Source organism: Neolamprologus brichardi, chromosome 20 (genome assembly GCF_056152115.1).
Source record: "Neolamprologus brichardi isolate AB-2024 chromosome 20, ASM5615211v1, whole genome shotgun sequence".
NCBI classification, from domain to species: Eukaryota; Metazoa; Chordata; class Actinopteri; order Cichliformes; family Cichlidae; genus Neolamprologus; species Neolamprologus brichardi.
The window spans coordinates 29,739,550-29,757,604 of NC_142123.1; the positions used below are offsets into that span (position 1 = coordinate 29,739,550).

At 42.8% G+C, this 18,055-nt stretch overlaps 1 protein-coding gene across 4 annotated transcripts; it reads left to right on the plus strand.

Annotated features, from left to right (window-relative positions):
* Positions 1-530: 530 nt before the first annotated feature.
* On the plus strand, positions 531-17,827 carry nfatc2a (nuclear factor of activated T cells 2a). 4 transcript variants are annotated; one of them, XM_087834021.1, is made up of 10 exons: positions 531-967; positions 1,358-2,279; positions 2,386-2,554; positions 4,870-5,072; positions 5,169-5,341; positions 6,994-7,134; positions 8,984-9,039; positions 9,135-9,294; positions 9,391-10,071; positions 16,233-17,827. In XM_087834021.1, exons 1-10 carry the CDS (start codon positions 835-837, stop codon positions 16,286-16,288), a joined length of 2,694 nt encoding a protein of 897 aa, XP_087690147.1. In that variant the 5' UTR covers positions 531-834; the 3' UTR covers positions 16,289-17,827. The 4 variants fall into 4 exon arrangements, with proteins under 4 accessions (XP_087690147.1, XP_087690148.1, XP_087690149.1 ...); XM_087834022.1 differs by having other exon boundaries at positions 9,391-10,065; XM_087834023.1 differs by having other exon boundaries at positions 9,135-9,267.
* The last annotated feature ends 228 nt before the right edge of the window (positions 17,828-18,055 follow it).

Genomic DNA, 18,055 nt, shown 5'->3' on the forward strand with positions numbered 1-18,055 from the left:
GTCTTCTCTGATAGGGATACACGCTTTCCGTCTTCATTAAGGATTTAAACAAATACGCCTATAATCAACGATTTAATAAAGTTGTGATTTGTATATAACACCACCAACGAGATCAGAAAAATTAAAGTTTACTGCCGTTGTTTAGCTTTTTGCTGACAGAGCACATGCTACCGGTGTAAGGAACGCCCTGGTATGTGTGCTGCGTCGTGCGTAAATCCGGGGATACCCTCAGGAGAACCCGTGGGTTTTCAGTGACAATAAAACAGTACGTCACAACGAAATCCAATCCGGGACAGGATTTATTGTTTGACGAGATAACGCATCAGATAAAATAAACGTTTATATTTTCAGCCATCTATCCTCTTTAATCTAAGTCCATGCAAAAGCGATGCACAACCGCGTTTTAATGGTAACTCAGTTTGACAGGTGTCGAACATAGTCGGCACCCTGCTATGTCACCATGTCAAACACCCGGGGGCAGCAACAGGCTGTGTAGCCCGTCAAACCAGTATTCTGTTTGATCTGAGCAGTTAATTCACGTCCAAACTGCACTTGCGCTTTTTGTTGTTTGACGCATCAGCATAGAGAGAAGGCGTGATCGGACTCTCGGGGATGAACACGAAGAGTTTGTATTCAGTGTGTAAATAGACCCGCCTCCGTACGAAAATAACCGCGGCGAACTGAACAGGAAACGTGTGCGCTTCACCTTCTGCTGCTCACCGATGCATGAATTGACAACAGGTTCCCCAAATCCACATCTACACCGCAATTCGCCGTCCACGTCCCCGCCGCTTCGTGTGAACTCAGAGGAGTAGATAGGAAAAAAATAGACAGATGACCTCCTTTTACGACGAAAAAGATTTGGTGGAAGAGCTCAGTCGAGTCAGCTGCCCCGATGAGGATTTGCCGTTTGAGTACCTGTTTGAATATGAGCCGCCGTGCAGTGACTTTGCAGGGGGGCACCAAGGTTTGTCCGAGACTTTTCTTTTTGGCACTCTGAGTTGGCTTGCCTTTCTCTTTCTCTCTCTCTGCTGTGTTGACCACTAGCGAGGCCTTTAAAGTTGCTTAATGTCAATGAAATGAAAAACGAGGAAGTAAAGTTGACAGACTTCGCAATGAGGATTCTGACGCCTCGCCATGTGGAAAAAAAAAGTCAATATTTCAGCTGATAAATGTATACTTGAGCTAAAAATAACCTGTGTTGTTTTTGAAAAGAAACACGTCTTTGATTAAGATTCATTCATTCACTGAGTGATATTGGTACAAAAACATGAGCTTTTCTTTAAAAACAAACATAAGCCCGTTTCTCTTTCAAATGTGTGCATTGTAATAAATGTAAACATTTTGTTCCCTGCAGATGACTCCAACCTTGGACCCCCAAAAGTCCTCAGTCCTGAATCTGAGCAGGCTTACCCCTTGGAGGAGACCTCACCCTATGGTATCAAGTCGTGCAGCCCCGCCTACAGTGAGCACACCGAAGTTCTCACAGGATACGAGAACCAGGAAGCCAGAAACTACCTGGACAGTACCCGACCTGCAGCCTTGAGCCCTCGCATTGAAATCACCCCCTCACGTGAGCACTACAGTCATGGTCGGGACTCTCTGCAGAACCACCATCTAAACATTAGCCCCAGACCTACCCTTACTGTCCCGGGCCATGAAAACCTTGCCTACCGTGAGCCCCAGTGCCTGAGTCCTGCCAGCAGCAATTCCTCCACCAGCTGGCACTCTGAGAACTATTCTCCCTGGGCGTCACCTTGCGTCTCCCCAAGCAGTGCGCAGAACCCTGGAGATCTCTGCCCTCGTTTGCAGAACATCCACACTGGCTCCCCTCGCACCTCCCCGGGCACCTCTCCTCACACCAGCCTAGGTGACGACGGCCTCGGACCCCGTTCTCCCTCACCAAGACCAGGCTCTCGCTCCACCTCCCCACAGGGAAAACGCACCTACGACATGTACAGAAACCCAGGATTAATCCCTGGGCACCGGTCCCGCAGTCCATCCCCCAATAACGGCCATGAAGATCACAACATAGGCGCCCACTATACACACACCAGCCTTACTGATGCCATGAATGGTTTTGGCGCCAATCATCCAAACCTGGTTCCCACTAAAATAGTGAAGACATCCAACCAGGTTTACACTCTGTATCCAGAGAATCATGGCGATGGGAACTACATGGTGTCCTGTGATCAGGACATAAAGACCAAACCTGCTGCAGAGCCTTTCTTTGTTATTCCTTCAGTCTGGCCCAAGCCTTTGGTTTCCAGCCTCTGCAGGTAAATTGGCAATGAAGTGAGGCTTCACTCCGATAAGCTCCTACTCTCCACGTGTGTTTATTTATGTAATAATTCTATAATTTTATGAATAATTAATATTTTGCAGCATCCCCGTGGCTTCTCTCCCACCACTGGAATGGCCGATTCCTCGTCGCACCGACCAGTATGAACTGCACATTGATGTGCAGCCTAAACCACATCACAGAGCTCACTATGAAACAGAAGGAAGCAGGGGTGCAGTCAAAGCCCCCACGGGAGGACATCCTGTTGTGCAGGTATGGCCAAAAGCATCATTATAAAAAAATGAAGTAAAATTCTTAAGCCTATGATTTATTTTTAAGAACTAAATCAGTAAATATGAATAAATCTGTTTTTTACTTTGGTGAATGACCATATGAAGTCATGTTGTCAGGGTTATTCATAAAAGTGCACATTCATAGTTATTTCCATTCCCATATTTTGGGCTCTACTTCAGTAGTCTAATGATTCACAGCTAAACCTAATCCTTATTTTTCTTATACTGGTCTGCCAACTTTCTTCCGATTGGCTGGCCCTTGTAAACAAGAGGTTTGAACATGGGTGGGGATTCTGTGTTCACAGACAGAGCTGTGTGCCTCAAATCGTTGTATTACAGTTTAACTGACATCATACTGAACCAAGCATAGAAAAAAGTGCCTAGAGCAGTCTGAATTCTGTTATCGTCCACCGACGTGACAGTAAACACAACAGCAAAGTAAGGAATAAGGAAACTAGTAACAGTTCCGCTTTAAATTAGCCGTCCAGCTCGAGAGCCTCAGGCAACCCTGGTGGGAGGGCTTGCGTGTAATAGTATTTCCTACTCATTATACACTCGGCGGTAGCGGTGGTATTGTTGCCCGGGGTCATCTGTATGAAAATGAGTCTGCGTAAGTTATTGTGGCTACTGTCATGGCACCTCTCCATTTTTTTTCTTCACTTTCTAAAACAAATTGAAATAGCTGCTGTAACCCCAGAAAAATGACGCATTGAAACCAGGGTGCACACTCAGGACAACCCTCGGGTCACTCATCAACTCTAACACTCAGATTTTTTTTTCTTTTTGGTGTTAAAGCTTAAAATAGTCTGCAATGGCGCACCTTCGCCGTATGGTTTTAACCACATGTACATATTTGTTCTCATGCTGTTCTGACTTCCTCTTACACTCTGTGTACGAGGTTTTGACTGTGTGGTTCTTGCGTTAGCTGTGTTGAAGTATCGAAGCGTTCAGCCCCGATGCGTAGAACCTGAATACGGCCTGTGGTTATGATGATCGCAGATGAAAATGAAAAATACTAATATTTTAGTTTTTCTCTAGTCACAAAATAAGATTCAAATATCCACTTTAAAATTAGCTTTGACACAGTTACAGCTGGGGTCCATAAATAGATACAACTTCCTTTTCTTTGTGTTACTGTGGCAACATTTCAGTGCTGTGTTTGTCTGTGACTGTGGGGACTTTGTGGAAATTAAGCTTCTAATGCTTCTTTTCCATTTTATGCCCATCCCCAAAGGCCTCACCCTGAGGTCAGTTCTGCCTGCTTTGCCCGGCCAATCAGATGGTCAGGCCTGGCTAGCCACGGTTGCACTCCTTCACCTCCTCTTTCCCTTCCTCTGCCCTTCTTTCACTCACTTTGTCCCTCCTTCTCTTCTTCTCTTTGCCTCTCTCTAAGCTTCTTGCCCTCCACTTTACTTTTCCTACACTGCGCTCTGTCATGACTCACGGGTCCTGCCAATGCCATGACAACTGGCCGGCTGCTCACATGGCCTTTTGAGTGTTTGCAGTCAGCTTCCTTCTGTTTGGAGGGGAGCATGCTCATTCATGTTGCCATAGCTTCTGTTCACACTGAGCAGCTGCTGTCAAGCCTGACAGTTGCATCCACTGAGATGATAATTTCTTCAAACAAGTAGATTTTTTTCCCCTGACCGCAGTTAAACGGAGCTCTTTTGAATGGAAATTATGTTTCGAAACAACTTTAAATTAACTTTGCGTGTTGCAGGCTAATAGCAGAGGGACCCGAGCCTTTTTTTTTTTTCCATTACCCACAATCCAATTCATGGTTGTGCTCTATGATAAAGGTTATGCACTACACAGTTTGCATAAAAACAGCATTTAGATGCAAGTTGATGCTTTGTGGTTTTTGCAGGTTTCCTTAGGAGGCAGTCACAGGTTAAAAGTAGCATCTCGGTCTTTTCATGTTCACGGTTTAATCAATGTGGTACTTGTCATTTCAGCTAAAGTTTAAAAGATAGAATCCCTGCTTAATCCTTCATCCCATCGGAAAGAACAAGTACAAGGCCGTAGGATTTGAGCTCTCTGCTGGCTTCCGTTCAAGGCTGCAGAAAAAAGACTCATGTGTTTGCACGTGGGTCTGACACAGATTTGCCATCACTGGAGGGGGGGGGCAACATCTGGAAATGCAGAGTTAGTGAAAGCGGCTATGGAGAAGCACAACCAGTTAAACGTGACTGAAATATTTCCTTCGTACTGTATCTCTGCTTCCTTCCTTTCCAGAGGATGCTTTAAGTTAAAAAAAGAAAAGAAAACGACTGAGTGCTATTTCTTCGTTTACAGTTACACGGCTATAGAGGCAAGGAGCCTCTTGGCCTGCAGATTTTTATCGGTACAGCTGACGAGCGCATCCTCAAGCCTCATGCCTTTTACCAAGTCCACCGCATCACTGGCAAAACGGTTACAACCACCAGCTTCGAAAAGATCATCAACGGCACCAAAGTCCTCGAGATCCCGCTGGAGCCAAAGAACAACATGAAAGCAATGTGAGATAAGCACAGTGTCCACTTTTAAACCCCAGATCTGTCTTTTCGTCTAATGTTTTAAATATTAAAGTTCTGAACATTTCCTTCTCGTCGCAGCATCGACTGCGCTGGGATCCTGAAGCTCAGGAACGCCGACATCGAGCTGAGGAAGGGCGAGACGGACGTCGGTCGGAAAAACACCAGAGTCCGACTTGTGTTTCGCGTGCACATACCTCAGCCCGGAGGACAGCACGTCTCTCTCCAGGTGGCCTCACATCCCATTGAGTGCTGTAAGTAGCTGCGCATAATTCCATTTAACAATATGTTTTATTTTTGCGTTATTGTAACTACTAATATCATCCCGATAGACCATGAGCTTTTTGAATTTCAGCATGTGCGCTTCCCATTGAGGTCAAACTGCTTTTCAAGAGTTAACAAAACTTCATACAAAACAAACATAAAAAAAGGAACCCACATTCAAATGAGTTTGGAGCTCGCCTGATAGTATGAAAGACCTCTTTATGCTACCAGGGCTTCCATCCAGTCAGTGGGCACAGCATGTGTCAGTGTCTGTGTACCTGTTTGTATGTGCACAGTAGTAAAGTCTGTGTTTGGGTACATCAGCGAATGTGTACACAGCGTTATTAAAGCACCTGGTGTAATCAAAACTCAAACAAGAAGGGCCTTTATCTGGCTTTAATCAACACCCCGGTCAAGTGTTGCGCCATCTGCGTGCAATATGCTCCCGCCATTGTAAAAAGTCATGATGCAGAATACAATATTATGTTGTATTTTTTTTTTCCATCTGCTTACGGATCACAGATAGGGAGAAACAACAGATACTACCTCTTTTTTTTTTAAAAGGTGAATTTCTGAAAAATCATTGTATGTAAAAACCAATCGAGCGTAAAGCCGCGCACAGTAACACCTGTGCTGCATCTGTCAGGCGTATTGTTAAGCAGAGGGTCGGTGATGGGGTGTTTGAGGAGATGAGCCACCTGCTTGTGTCATCCTCTTTGTTCTACCCTTTTGCAGTGTAGTAGGTTGAATCGGCCGATTTAAAGGTCAGCGGCGTGTTTGTCAGTAGCTCAGTTCCCATCAGTAAATGTGGAGAGTCAGCTGAACAGGAGATACGGCTGAACCGATGACAATAGGGCACCAGTGAGGAACTGTCTTGTTTTTTTTAAAAAAGATGAATAAATGAATACAAAGCTGATAGCTACGGGAATATTACCTGTTTCCCTTTAACATATACATACATAACATGTCCATTTCCAGTCAAGCAGGTGTATTTCTTTCTGCACGTTTGAGTATTGTATGCATTTTTGTATCGGCCTCATCCAAACGTTCAATTCGGTGCTCATATTTCAATCAACTGGAAATATTTGTCTGATTGAATGATTTGACTGCACAGCACATTTACAGTTTTTAGAGGTTGCATCATTCTTTTAGGTGTTTTATTTTGTTCTTTGTGTCTGTACGGTACTTGATTGTAAATGGGCTCAGACAGCAACAACTCCCCTTTGCTCTTGTAGGTTGTGATTTGACTGATTTTAAGCTTCGGCTGATTAAAACCGAAAGCGCCGGGTGAGATTGTTGAATGACTCAGCATCAAATGTTTAGTGCCAAACACTGTCACTTCTTGGTAATGAGTTGTTTTGCATTTGTGAGAAATCAATAGTGAACTTTTGATCTGTTACGTGCTTTTTTTTTCTTCTTTTCTGCAGTATTGGGCTATGACTAAAAATTGGTTATGTAGTCTGCGATATGTCAGAGCTTGGGGAAAACTGCCAATACCTGCTGCATAGCGTCCAAGTAACAGCATAGAAATCAAGGATGTTCACAAAAACAAAGCAAAACAGAAAAATCCACACACTGGAGAAAGTGACACCAGTAGAAAGGCAGTAAATGTTACACGCCACCCTTTTGTGTGTCCCTGCAGCTCAGCGTTCAGCTCACGAGCTTCCCATGGTTGAGAAGCAGGACATGGACAGCTGCTCTGTTCTGGGTGGCCAGCAGATGATCCTGACTGGGCAGAACTTCAGCTCCGATTCCAAGGTCATTTTTATGGAGAAAACACAGGGTAAGCGGCATTCCAAAAACACGCTTTGCTTTCAAGCCAAATCAGTGACTGAATTCATAAAATCTTTGTGGTGTCTGTCGATTTGTCAATTCCACTGTCGCACAACATTGTGTCACAACACGACACGAACGACAACTAATGAGTCACAATTGGCCGTGTCTGTGCACGAGGTCATAGCTGTTACGTGTCTTCGCTTTCATTTAATAGATGAATCTGCGTGAATTATTTGCATGATCTGAAGGATAACGCTGCTGCCTCACTTCCTTTTGACCTTTTCTCCCTCACCTTCATGTCTTATCAGTCACACGGGCCTCTCGCTATTTGATCAATGGTGTCACATAAAAGTTTGTTTTATTTGCTGAAACAAATGGACGGAACAAAAGGATTTATTTTTAGCAGCGAGGACGTGCAGTAATCTTTCTTGCCTTCTGACATTTTTACGCCAGACTGAAGCATTTGTACTATGATTGGGAGCTTTTATGGTTCTCGTCTTAGGTCAAAGGTCAGAAGTTCTGTTGCTCTGGGTTTCCCTTATTTTGATTAAATGGCATCAATGCTGTATTTTTAAATCTACAGGCTACCTAAAATAAAACTTGGACATGCACATCGCAGGTGCTTCCCCTCCTCTCCTCCTTCTTCTTCTTCTTCGGGGTTCCCTGCTGCTGTGTTATGAAACAACAGCAATGGATAGTAATACAGAGATGGAAAAAGAAATCGTACAAAGAGGGGTTGCCGATGTTTTGAAGAGTTTGTGTATGACACAAAGTTCTGGACCAGTGAGGCTGTGAAATCCCTCTGAATCCCTCAGCTGCTATTGGCTGGAGCTCCCCTGACTCCTGTGCTTGGACAGGGAAAGCTGTACGGAGCGAAGGAAAGCTTCTCTGTCCAAGTAAATTTTCTTCCTCTGTTTCCAGCTCCATTCCTTGCCCCCCCCCCCCCCCCCCCCCCCTCCCCTCCACATGCAATTATCTCCAAAAGTACACGCAGTCAGGGGTATCGCTTGGAGTAGAATTGCAACAAAATGCAAACAAATAGAAATGCCAAGAAAGCAGAAATGGTTACGTTTTGTAGCAGTGGAGAAAGTTGATCATAAAAATAAAGCTAAGAAAAAAAAAGTTGTCAACATGCGTGGAATCCCCCCTTTTCTCCTGCTGACTCATTTTAGCCATGTGTTATTAATTCACAATCTGACAGAGGGTTTCCCAACTGCACTCCAAACAGAACTCGCTGCAGCACATGTCCTGTCATGTGTTGGGGCATGTGGAGTTTACGTTCGCAGGCACATGTTGTTTTCAAGTTTTGCACATAAATGACAGCTGCATTTAAATCTGATGAAGTGTGAGATAACGTAAACCTTTACCGCCATAGATATAATCCAAGGTGTTTTACCTTGTTGTTACTATTTAGTCGGCTCAGGATGCTCAAAAGTCACATGTCTTTCTGAACAATGGAAGGCTGTATGCGTGTTTGGGGTAAACCTACCGAACCTCTATCGTTGGGCGTGCGTTGTGGGGTAAGAGGAAGTGGTTTCAAAAGTGATATCATCTCCAAGCACAAAGATGCCTTTTCTGTCGACATGAACTGTAACTCAAATGGGACTCGTGGGGACATACAGTAGATTTGTCTAGTAATGCACGTCCCTGCGTTTGAATTGGTGAAATAAAATAAGCCAAAATACACTTGAAAAAGAAAGAAAATCAATTTCTCAATCGTTTTAGTTTCACCGGTTTCCAAATTTACACGCTGTCAAGTACATCTGGAAGCAATCAACCTCACTTACCCTGTAGAATTAATTTCCACATGTTCTTAAGTGTAATTAGGTTTTTGTTTTCTCTTTCCTTCTTTCTAGATGGGCAGCAAATCTGGGAAATGGAAGCAACGGTGGATAAAGACAAAAGCCAACCTGTATGTATTAAACATGACACTTAAATTCTGGATATCTACCCATTAGTTCAAATAAATGAACCCCTTTCAGTACATAATAGAGCATTGTCTTGTAGAGTATGCTGTTTGTGGAGGTGCCGCCCTACCGGGATGCATCTGTTTGCCATCCTGTCAAAGTAAACTTCTACGTCATCAATGGCAAAAGAAAGCGCAGCCAGCCTCAGCATTTCACCTACACACCACTGGCATGTAAGAATGCTGCTCAGCCTCTTTTTGGTATGCTTTTTTCACATACTGTTTTTAAAGAATCATATGTAAATGATTTTCGTGGTATTGTTCACAGCCATCTTACTCATTTTTTTCCCTCCTCAGCTCCATCCATTAAGACAGAGCCTATAGATGAGTATGAAGCAGAGCGCATGGGCTTTGCCATGCCTCAAATCTTGGGCTTATCTCCTCATTCCTACTACCATAACCCACGTGGCATTCTCCACCCAGACAATGGCCTGGTCTCTGGCATGGCTCCCTGCCAGCGCCTCAGCTCCAGCCTTCCAAACCAGGATGCACGTTTCCAGCAGCAGAGCCCGGCCATCGTGTACTCACGTGGAGGCAAGAGTCTGAGTGGCAGCCCTGCTATGTGGCAGACCGGAGGGATGATGCCTGACCCCCACAGATCTGTCCTGGTCCACACGGGCTCCCCGGCTCAGTCTGTGGGGCCAATCAATGCAGGTCAACACCCCTCTATCATCCAGTTCTCTCCCACCAACCACCACCTGATCCGAGCAGGTGAACCTCAACCCCTTACTGGGCCTCAACCTGACAACCAGCCGATCATATACTGCGATAGCTATTCCCCACAGGCAGCTGCCACCCATTCGCCCACACCCCCCCAGGTCGCAGTAACCCACCCGCAGCACTACCCCACCGTGATTCAGCAGCAGAAAGGCAGAACTCCAGCTGGGACGGGGCAGGTGGACGCTTCGGGAGACGGACAGAGACGAGTGACTGTCAAGGAAGAGAATTTGGACCAGGCCTACCTAGATGATGGTGAGTGTAAGTTAATGCTTTTATACTCAGTGTGAGTGGACAATTGCAGCTTGTGTCTGAGTCTCCAGATTCAGGGCCAGACAACGTGATCGATAGGTGCAGTTCCGATTTGATAAGACCCACTAACAAAGATATGACTTTTCCCAAGAACAATTCAAGGATATTTACAGTATCTCCTTTTCACATATCCTGGTCCAGTCTGTGTGCTATAGTATTGCTCTGAACAAAGCCAGCAGAACAAACTCGCACTGTTAAAACAATCCTTGCCGGGAGGTGCAGTTATGTTCCATGCAAGGTGGAAATAACAGGGATTGTGAGTCATATGTTTATACTTGTGCTTGTCAACCCCACTACCCTCTGACAAAATTAATGTCAGGCCACATCCAGCAGCAGGCACGAGGTTATACCTCTTCCTTAGAATTTCTCCAAACCGTGCTGTCTTTTAAAATAAAACGAGCAGCTCTGAACACGGTGCAATATTTTTCTTACCTTTGGTTTTTGTCAGCCGGATGTTTTTTAAAGTTAGTCTTTGCTCGTCAATCCATTCAAAAATGCTCATTCTGCTGGTCGTAGGGGTTCATCTGGCTCTGGCAAACATCAGGAAATGAGCTTTTTCATGCATTAAACACAGGGCGAGAGGGAGAAAAAAGTGTCACTGTGCTGACCGCCTGGACATGTTGACACTGTTATGAAGTGAAAAACAACTTCCATGGCAACCATTGTCAAACAGTGGAACGGGCTGCCTGGGAGAACTGGGGAAAGCCTTTTTGTTTGTTATAGTTGGCCAGGATTTCTCCTTGGCCCTATGCCCCTCGATTCTGTCGGGGAGCCCACCAGAGGTTTAGGTTTTTTCCGACCACGGGATTCTGCCAATCTGGCACAAGAAATTCCTATTTGCAGCTGCTGTCCTCCAGAGATCCAGCCTGATCCCTGTAAGATAGCAGGAGGGTGGAGGGTAGTTCGCAGGAAAAGGGAAGGAGCTGTGTGTGTTTGCACATGTGCGTGCTTCAATGGAAAAAATGAAACGAAGAAAAAAGGCTAGCAATGGAATTTGTGTTTTTTGGATGGAACTTGCAGGATTTTCCTCCACAGTAAACAGCAACAGGGCTGTGAGCTGGTGAATTAACAAGGAGTTAGAGAAATGGTCAAACTGGGGCCCTCTTTCATCCTCCCATCATCAAAAGCTGATGACGGTCAGTCATTTTCCCCAGGTGCCCCTGCTTGAGTTTAACTTTAACCCTTTATCTCATGAAAACTACTTGCAGATCCTGGGATTAAAAACTGTCTTTTATTAATCTGACCGTCGAGTGATTTTACAATTTTCAATATGACAATGGCAGTTCTATAAATTCACACCATTCATGAATGTAAAAACCTTATTAACCTTATGTAGCATTTGTAGCTCAATTGCTCTGCCATTGTCTTATCACTCCCAACAGATGACAGGCCACCTACGCATGCCATCATTGCTATTTAGTGAGAAAAAGAGGGGGATTACCCAAGAGTCAAAACATTTTTAGGGGGTGAGAAGATAGGTGAGGCAGAAAAAATCCCTTCCAGTTTGAGTGGAAGGTTGCTGAAGTTTGATCCTGACCGCATAACACTCATTTATGTTAGGTAAAAAAGTGTTTTATAGCCCTAAGTGAGATTGTCAACATTACTCATCAAGCCATGTGTTAAAGTCTATAGTCATTTTTGAAAAAGAGGTGATGCCACATCCTGGTATCGTCACACTGTTGTGGTCCGTAACTGTCACATCTCAGAGGGACTTTAAAGTGTGTCAACTCCAGAGACGAGTGTTGAATGAAAACCCGCTATTTGTTCTCACAAAGTGTGGCTTCTAATTTCTCCCATGCAGAGGGCTTGAATTTTTATGCCCATCGAAAAGTTCCCGTGCCCTCTGCTGGTATTCAGACGTGACCGTTCTTCTGTTGACTGGTATTTATTTACATTATCTAGTCAACTTGGTGAAAGATGCCTGTCAGAGCCTGCCTTGTTATGAACCACAAAGGTCAAGAATCACCCCCATCAGTTACTACATGTCATATAGTTTGTCGGAGCAAAAATAGAACGACTGGCACAGCATACAAAGGCTGAAAGTGACAGATTTGGTGGGTGTGGAATAAAGCCTGGAGGCAGTGGAGCAGGTGAAAGTGTTCCAGCAGGTAGAGATCAGCGCAGGAAAGATAAAGCACATAGCAACGGCCTGGTGGACGTGCATTAGTCTCAGCTCACTTACATCTCATTTGAAAGACTTAAAGACTCAATCGCGCCCTTCCAGATGCGATTATGCTACAATACAGCTTTAAAATCTGCAGTCTGCACTGTGTGCAATACGAATACGGTAATGCAAATTGTTTTCCTTTTTTAAACCCGCCCAGTCCGATATTTTTAGCAAGCAGAATCATGGTCTGAATGCTTCGTTGTGCCAAACACATTTGCTTTGCCAACAGGAGCACTATAGACTCTCTGTTTATTTAGTTTATTTTATTATTTGCATTAATATCAGAGTGGGTATTATGCTGGAGCTGACATGGGGGGAAGGCCAGGTTGGCTAAAGTAAGGAGAAGGTGGTGGAGGAATAGAAAAAGAGAGGAAAAAGGGGGGGCCACAAAGGTCTATTCAATTCAATTTTATTTATACAGTGCCAAATCATGGCCCTTTATATTGTAAGGTAGACCCTGCAATAATACATACATGATACATGACCCCCTATGAGCAAGCACTTTGGTGACAGTGGGAAGGAAAAACTCCCTTTTAACAGGAAGAAAGCTCCAGCAGAACCAGGCTCAGGGAGGGGCGGCTGCCGTGACTGGTTGGGGTGAGAAAAGGAGGACGGGACAAAAGACATGCTGTCTAGGATGAATCTAACAGACATGCTGGGTCTTCAACTGCTGCATCAGCACCTGAAAGACAAAACAACCTCTGTTTGTTTTGTCTTTCATGGGGGGTGGGGGGTGGGGGGGGTGGGGGGGGGTTGTAATTTATTTTAATTCAAACTGCTCCTGAATGCTAATGTGCAACAAAATGTATTAAACCAAAAAGGGTTTAACACCTATAAAAAATCTGACAGTTGGACTCTCATAGGAACAGAAAATGAATTATGGAGAAAATGTTTTCATGCAAATCAGATTCAAATCAGTCCCTTCATGCCAGCGTCAAGAAAAATAACAATAACACTCGCGAGCAGGTTTTTTTCACTGTGTGTGTGTGTGAGCTTTGTTTCAAAATGCAAGCTTGTCACTCTAAGTGCTGACACACCAGAACTGCAGTTAGAATAGCAGTTAGATGTCAGTCCGATCCCTCCACTTTCTCTTTCCAGTGGATGTGTTTTTAGCTTCACATTGTCATTGCAGTGAAATAAGAGCTTCATTTAAATAGATTCGGTCATATGAAAATATTAAAAATACTGTATGTCCAAACATGTACACTGTATGAACATGCAGATACTTGCAGATGCACAAACGCACACATTCCAGCTCACAGCAGGCAACTGAGTCAGCTACTGTACAGAGTTTCCCCTTTCTCTCCCTCTCTTTCTCTCCCCTCTCTTCCCACATTTGGTTGGTAAACAGTCCAGCTCATTGGTATAGAACTCAGGAGCCAGACACTCACCTATTGAACAGACTAGTCCGAGTGTTCCCTAGGCCTGCCTCAAATTGCCAGTGTGTGCCAACCCTTCATTCGAATCAGTAAAGCCCCACTGTATGTTGCTCCTCTGTGGCACTCTTGCTCCTTCTCTAAGCTGGTTTTATACTCAGGAAAAATCCTGTGGCACTGCTGGATAGATGAAAGTTTCTTTAAGGCATTGGGTGTCAGAGGGAATTCCACTACAGACTAAAATAAACAGGGAGGCCGATGTTGTGACGACAGCAGAGCATCCAGTTTGGCTACTCCTGCAGTGCTGGAAGTCTCAGAAGCTGCTTTGGCTGAAAAAATGCACTCAGCGCTGAGCTGCTCTTTCACAAAGGAAGACAAGGGAGAGGCTGAGAGAAAGAAACAAAGACTGGGTTAAAGTTAAAGGTACTTTAAGTTTGAATTAGAATTATAGTTTGTAGCCCCTAAAAACCACACAACACTCAAAACAAGTCAGAAAAACAAACCAAGAAACATAACGCGACTCTTCCTAGCTTCTAATATATTTTGTGGTCTTCGGTTTGCTCTGTGCCTGCTCAGAAGTGCAGCTGTGTGGGTGAGATAATGTCAGACATTGTTTTACATGAGCTTAAATGTAGTCGCACCCTTAAATTTGACACTATGTAAATTAAAGATGGAAATAGAACATACACAGTTGGGCTGGACCGAGTTAATCTATCTTTATCTAAAGCAAGATGTCAGTTTTTTTTCTAACAGTGGTTAGAAAATCAGATTTGAATATTTCATATTTGTAGGTGTGAAGTTACAGAGGCAGCTTAATATATATCAGCTTTTTTGTATTCTTGTCAATGGATAATTATTACATATGTAGCCCAATGAGCACGAGCAAGTCATTTTCTGTAAGGTTAGAAAGAAGGCAACTTATGTTAACCTTGGGTTCCCACAACACAATAATAACTCAAATATTTCATTCATAGATGACATTTTATTGGGTTCATGTATGATTTGCTGATTTCACAGACACTGAAATACCAACTTTAACAGTAAATGGCATAAAATAGTACATATTGCAATGTACTATTTTGTGTATTAGGAATAACAAGTCAAGAAAATTATGACTGTTGTGCCATACACAAAAATGCAGATGTCTCACTATCTGGATCCTGCTGCTGTAGCACCGCATGAAGCTGCAGATAGTTAATAAAATCAGAGGAAAGACTCCTACAAACAGCTGTAAGCCAAAAACTCGCTCAGAGCAGAAAAACCCCGCATGTTTTTTATTCAAGTGGCATGAAATTAAAGGTAAAAATGTGTGTGAAGGTTGGGTATCCTTATAAATGACACAAGTAAACATATTATTCCTTGTTTGGGTTCTTATAAATAATGACTGACAGCTTAGGTGACTGGTTAGCATGCTTTTATTCCCTAAGCTAATTGGCTCACGACTGTAGTGGGTTTCTTGTTTACCCTGTTAATAAGGAGGCATATTTCCTAAATAAAACATCTGACTACGGTGTATTTAATGAGGAATACCAAGTCAAACAGAATCAGAAGCATCCTTTTAAAAAAGAATGAAAAAAACAAACTCTAGCAGAAAACTCTGCAAACCTGACAGACTGCTATACGAACTACGCTAGCTGGATAATCACATTTTAATGGTTCAATAGGCCAATCCTTAAATGAAGGCTATTACCATGGTTACAGAATCACAGGCATAATATGCTCTGTAATGGCTTGGTCACAAGCAAGAAGCTTTTTTTGGTCCTCTTTGAAATACTTTTATTACTCAGCCATCCTAATGAGTTCCCCGGGGCATAGTGGAAGCAGTGGCACCAGCCTATAATGTCTGAGAGGCAGAGTGTACACAGCAGGCTGCCAGATAAACACCACAGCTCAACACAGACGGCATGGCATTTCTGAAGCAATGACATATTACACATAGTCATCATTCCTAGCTTCTTAACGCTGAACTAGCTAAGCAGGCAGGAAGTTTAAGTAAGACTATATAGCAAGTAGTTACACTTCCTGGTCTCTACTATTTGGCTGTTTTACTCAGCAGATAAAAACAAAACTCCATGAACTCAAACCTGTGCTGCTGAGAGAGATAAACAACTGCACCTATTATGTGTGAAACGCAATATTTATTATTATTTCGAATGCAACTTGTATGCCCCCCCCCCCCCCCCCCCCCCACACACACACACACACACATACAGTGCTCCTATTTTTAGAGCTTTGACACCATGAAAGTTTCCATTTCAACCCCCTTCCTCTGCTGTCGGTGTGTGTTTACACACACTTGTAATCGGCTGAGCAACAACCAGTAATTGCTTGCTACCTCTAGAGGTTACTCTATATAAATGCAGCATTTGTCTACCCTCCATCGACGCCCTTCACAGGATATCAGTCAGACTGTAAATTTTCTCACGGAGGAATATTTCCAATAGGAATGTTATCAGTGTCACTATTTTACGTTGTCAGGAAAGCATTGTTTTCTTACCATTTGGAAATTTCTTTGTGATACTGATTGCGTCAGTGTCTGATATCGCCGTCTTTATTTGTCTTTACAGTGAATGAAATCATAAGAAAGGATCTGACGGGTGTTCAGGCCAGAGGTCAGACATAAAGGAGGGACTCCAGCAGGAAATGACAACATACCCTTACCCCCCCACCCCGCCGACAAACAAACAGACAGACATTAACGGGCAGTCCATCGAGGTGACGCATTTCCACTACCAATCAGACCGTCTCTTCCTTATTTTCGCTACCCATGGTGATAGAAATATGGCTGCTGTGTTTGTTTTGGATGTTTTCCTGCCATAAACATTTGGCAAACAGAAGATTTCATTTGACCCGTAATGTCTGCCATCAACACCCGACAGGTTTCCAACAGATAACACCACTGAGGAAAGGCAGAAAATTGTGCCTTACGTTGTTCATGATGTTTTTCAGGTGGAAACACTGTTTATAACCAAAGAGAAAAAACATAAAATGTTGAAGTCCACAAACAGCATAGCCATAATGTCCAGACAATAAAGCCGCACCGGTTTGCCTTATCATAAAAGACGACATCAACAGGTTAATGTCGCGATGTAAAGTCATCACACGTACAACGTTCTTTGTTTTTTGGTCATTTTTTTCAACCTTTGTGCACAAAGTGCGTGTTTTTGTCTTTTTGTATGTTTTTTTTTTACATGTAAAGATTGACCAAAGCTTACGTGTTGATCATCTCATTTTAAGTGCAGTTTTCTTGTGAAGCGCACACTGCTGCCTTAAGCATATACAAATGAACTATTGTGACATCTCCTAATATGCACTGTTTTTCAGAATGGGATTTCAATGTTTATTATTATTATTTTTATATATTATTTGTGAATAATGCACCGTTTCCTATTCATATAGTATATATTCAATTATATCCAGGTGCCAAGATAGCTTTATGGGGACGTGTGCTTCATTTTTAAATGATTTCCATGCACAATAGTTGAGGTTTTATTTCCCAATATTGCAGCTAACAATCTAACTTAAGTCTCACTCATGCAAACTGAAGTGAGATCATTTGATTTAATTTGATATTTTGTTCTTTTTAAAAAAAAATCGTAATAACAACTCAGCAACAAAATGTCCAAAGTTTAAACTGTGTATCGTTTTGTGAATAGCTGCATTTTGAATTTATCCATAATGGCCATCATTATGCTTGGAGCTAATTGCCTGTCTATTCAGAACTATTGTGCTTGCAGATGCAAAGAGCATAGAAATTATTTTCTGCAATTGCCGTAAAACATAAGCACAAAATAGTTATACAGTCAGGATTACCGATGTGCTCGTATATCTCGCCTTAAATAGAAAAGCACAAGTTTAAGTGTAATTCTGAGTGAACAGTAGTACATTAAATACCAAGTGCCAGTTATGTAACTCTAAAGCAGTAAAAATACATTAAAGTAAAATGTAGGCCTGAGTCACAAGAGTTAGCACTTGATGTGGACCTATTTGATAGAAAATAACTATATTTTGTTATATTCGTAAAGCTAATATTGATCATTTAAGGATATTTCTCATTGAGCCAGTGCAGTACAAGTGCATCTGACATTTCTTGAATGTAATTTGTATGAAACACCTTTTTCCCCTTTTGTGTAAATAGTAAATAAAGCGTTAAGAGAAGTCATTTGTTGTCATATATCATTTTCTCTCTTTTTCTGTAGAATACACATATGTTGTCTTTGTTTTATTGCCATGTATCTTTAATCTGAAGGGATTTACATTAACCTTACCTATAGTAGTTTTATAGTATATTTTTGTCTGTCTTATTATTTTACATCCTATGGTAATGGAAATGTTATTAATACTGTCTTATTCAATTTTCTATGATGAGAATTGTCATCAATCTGTTTGA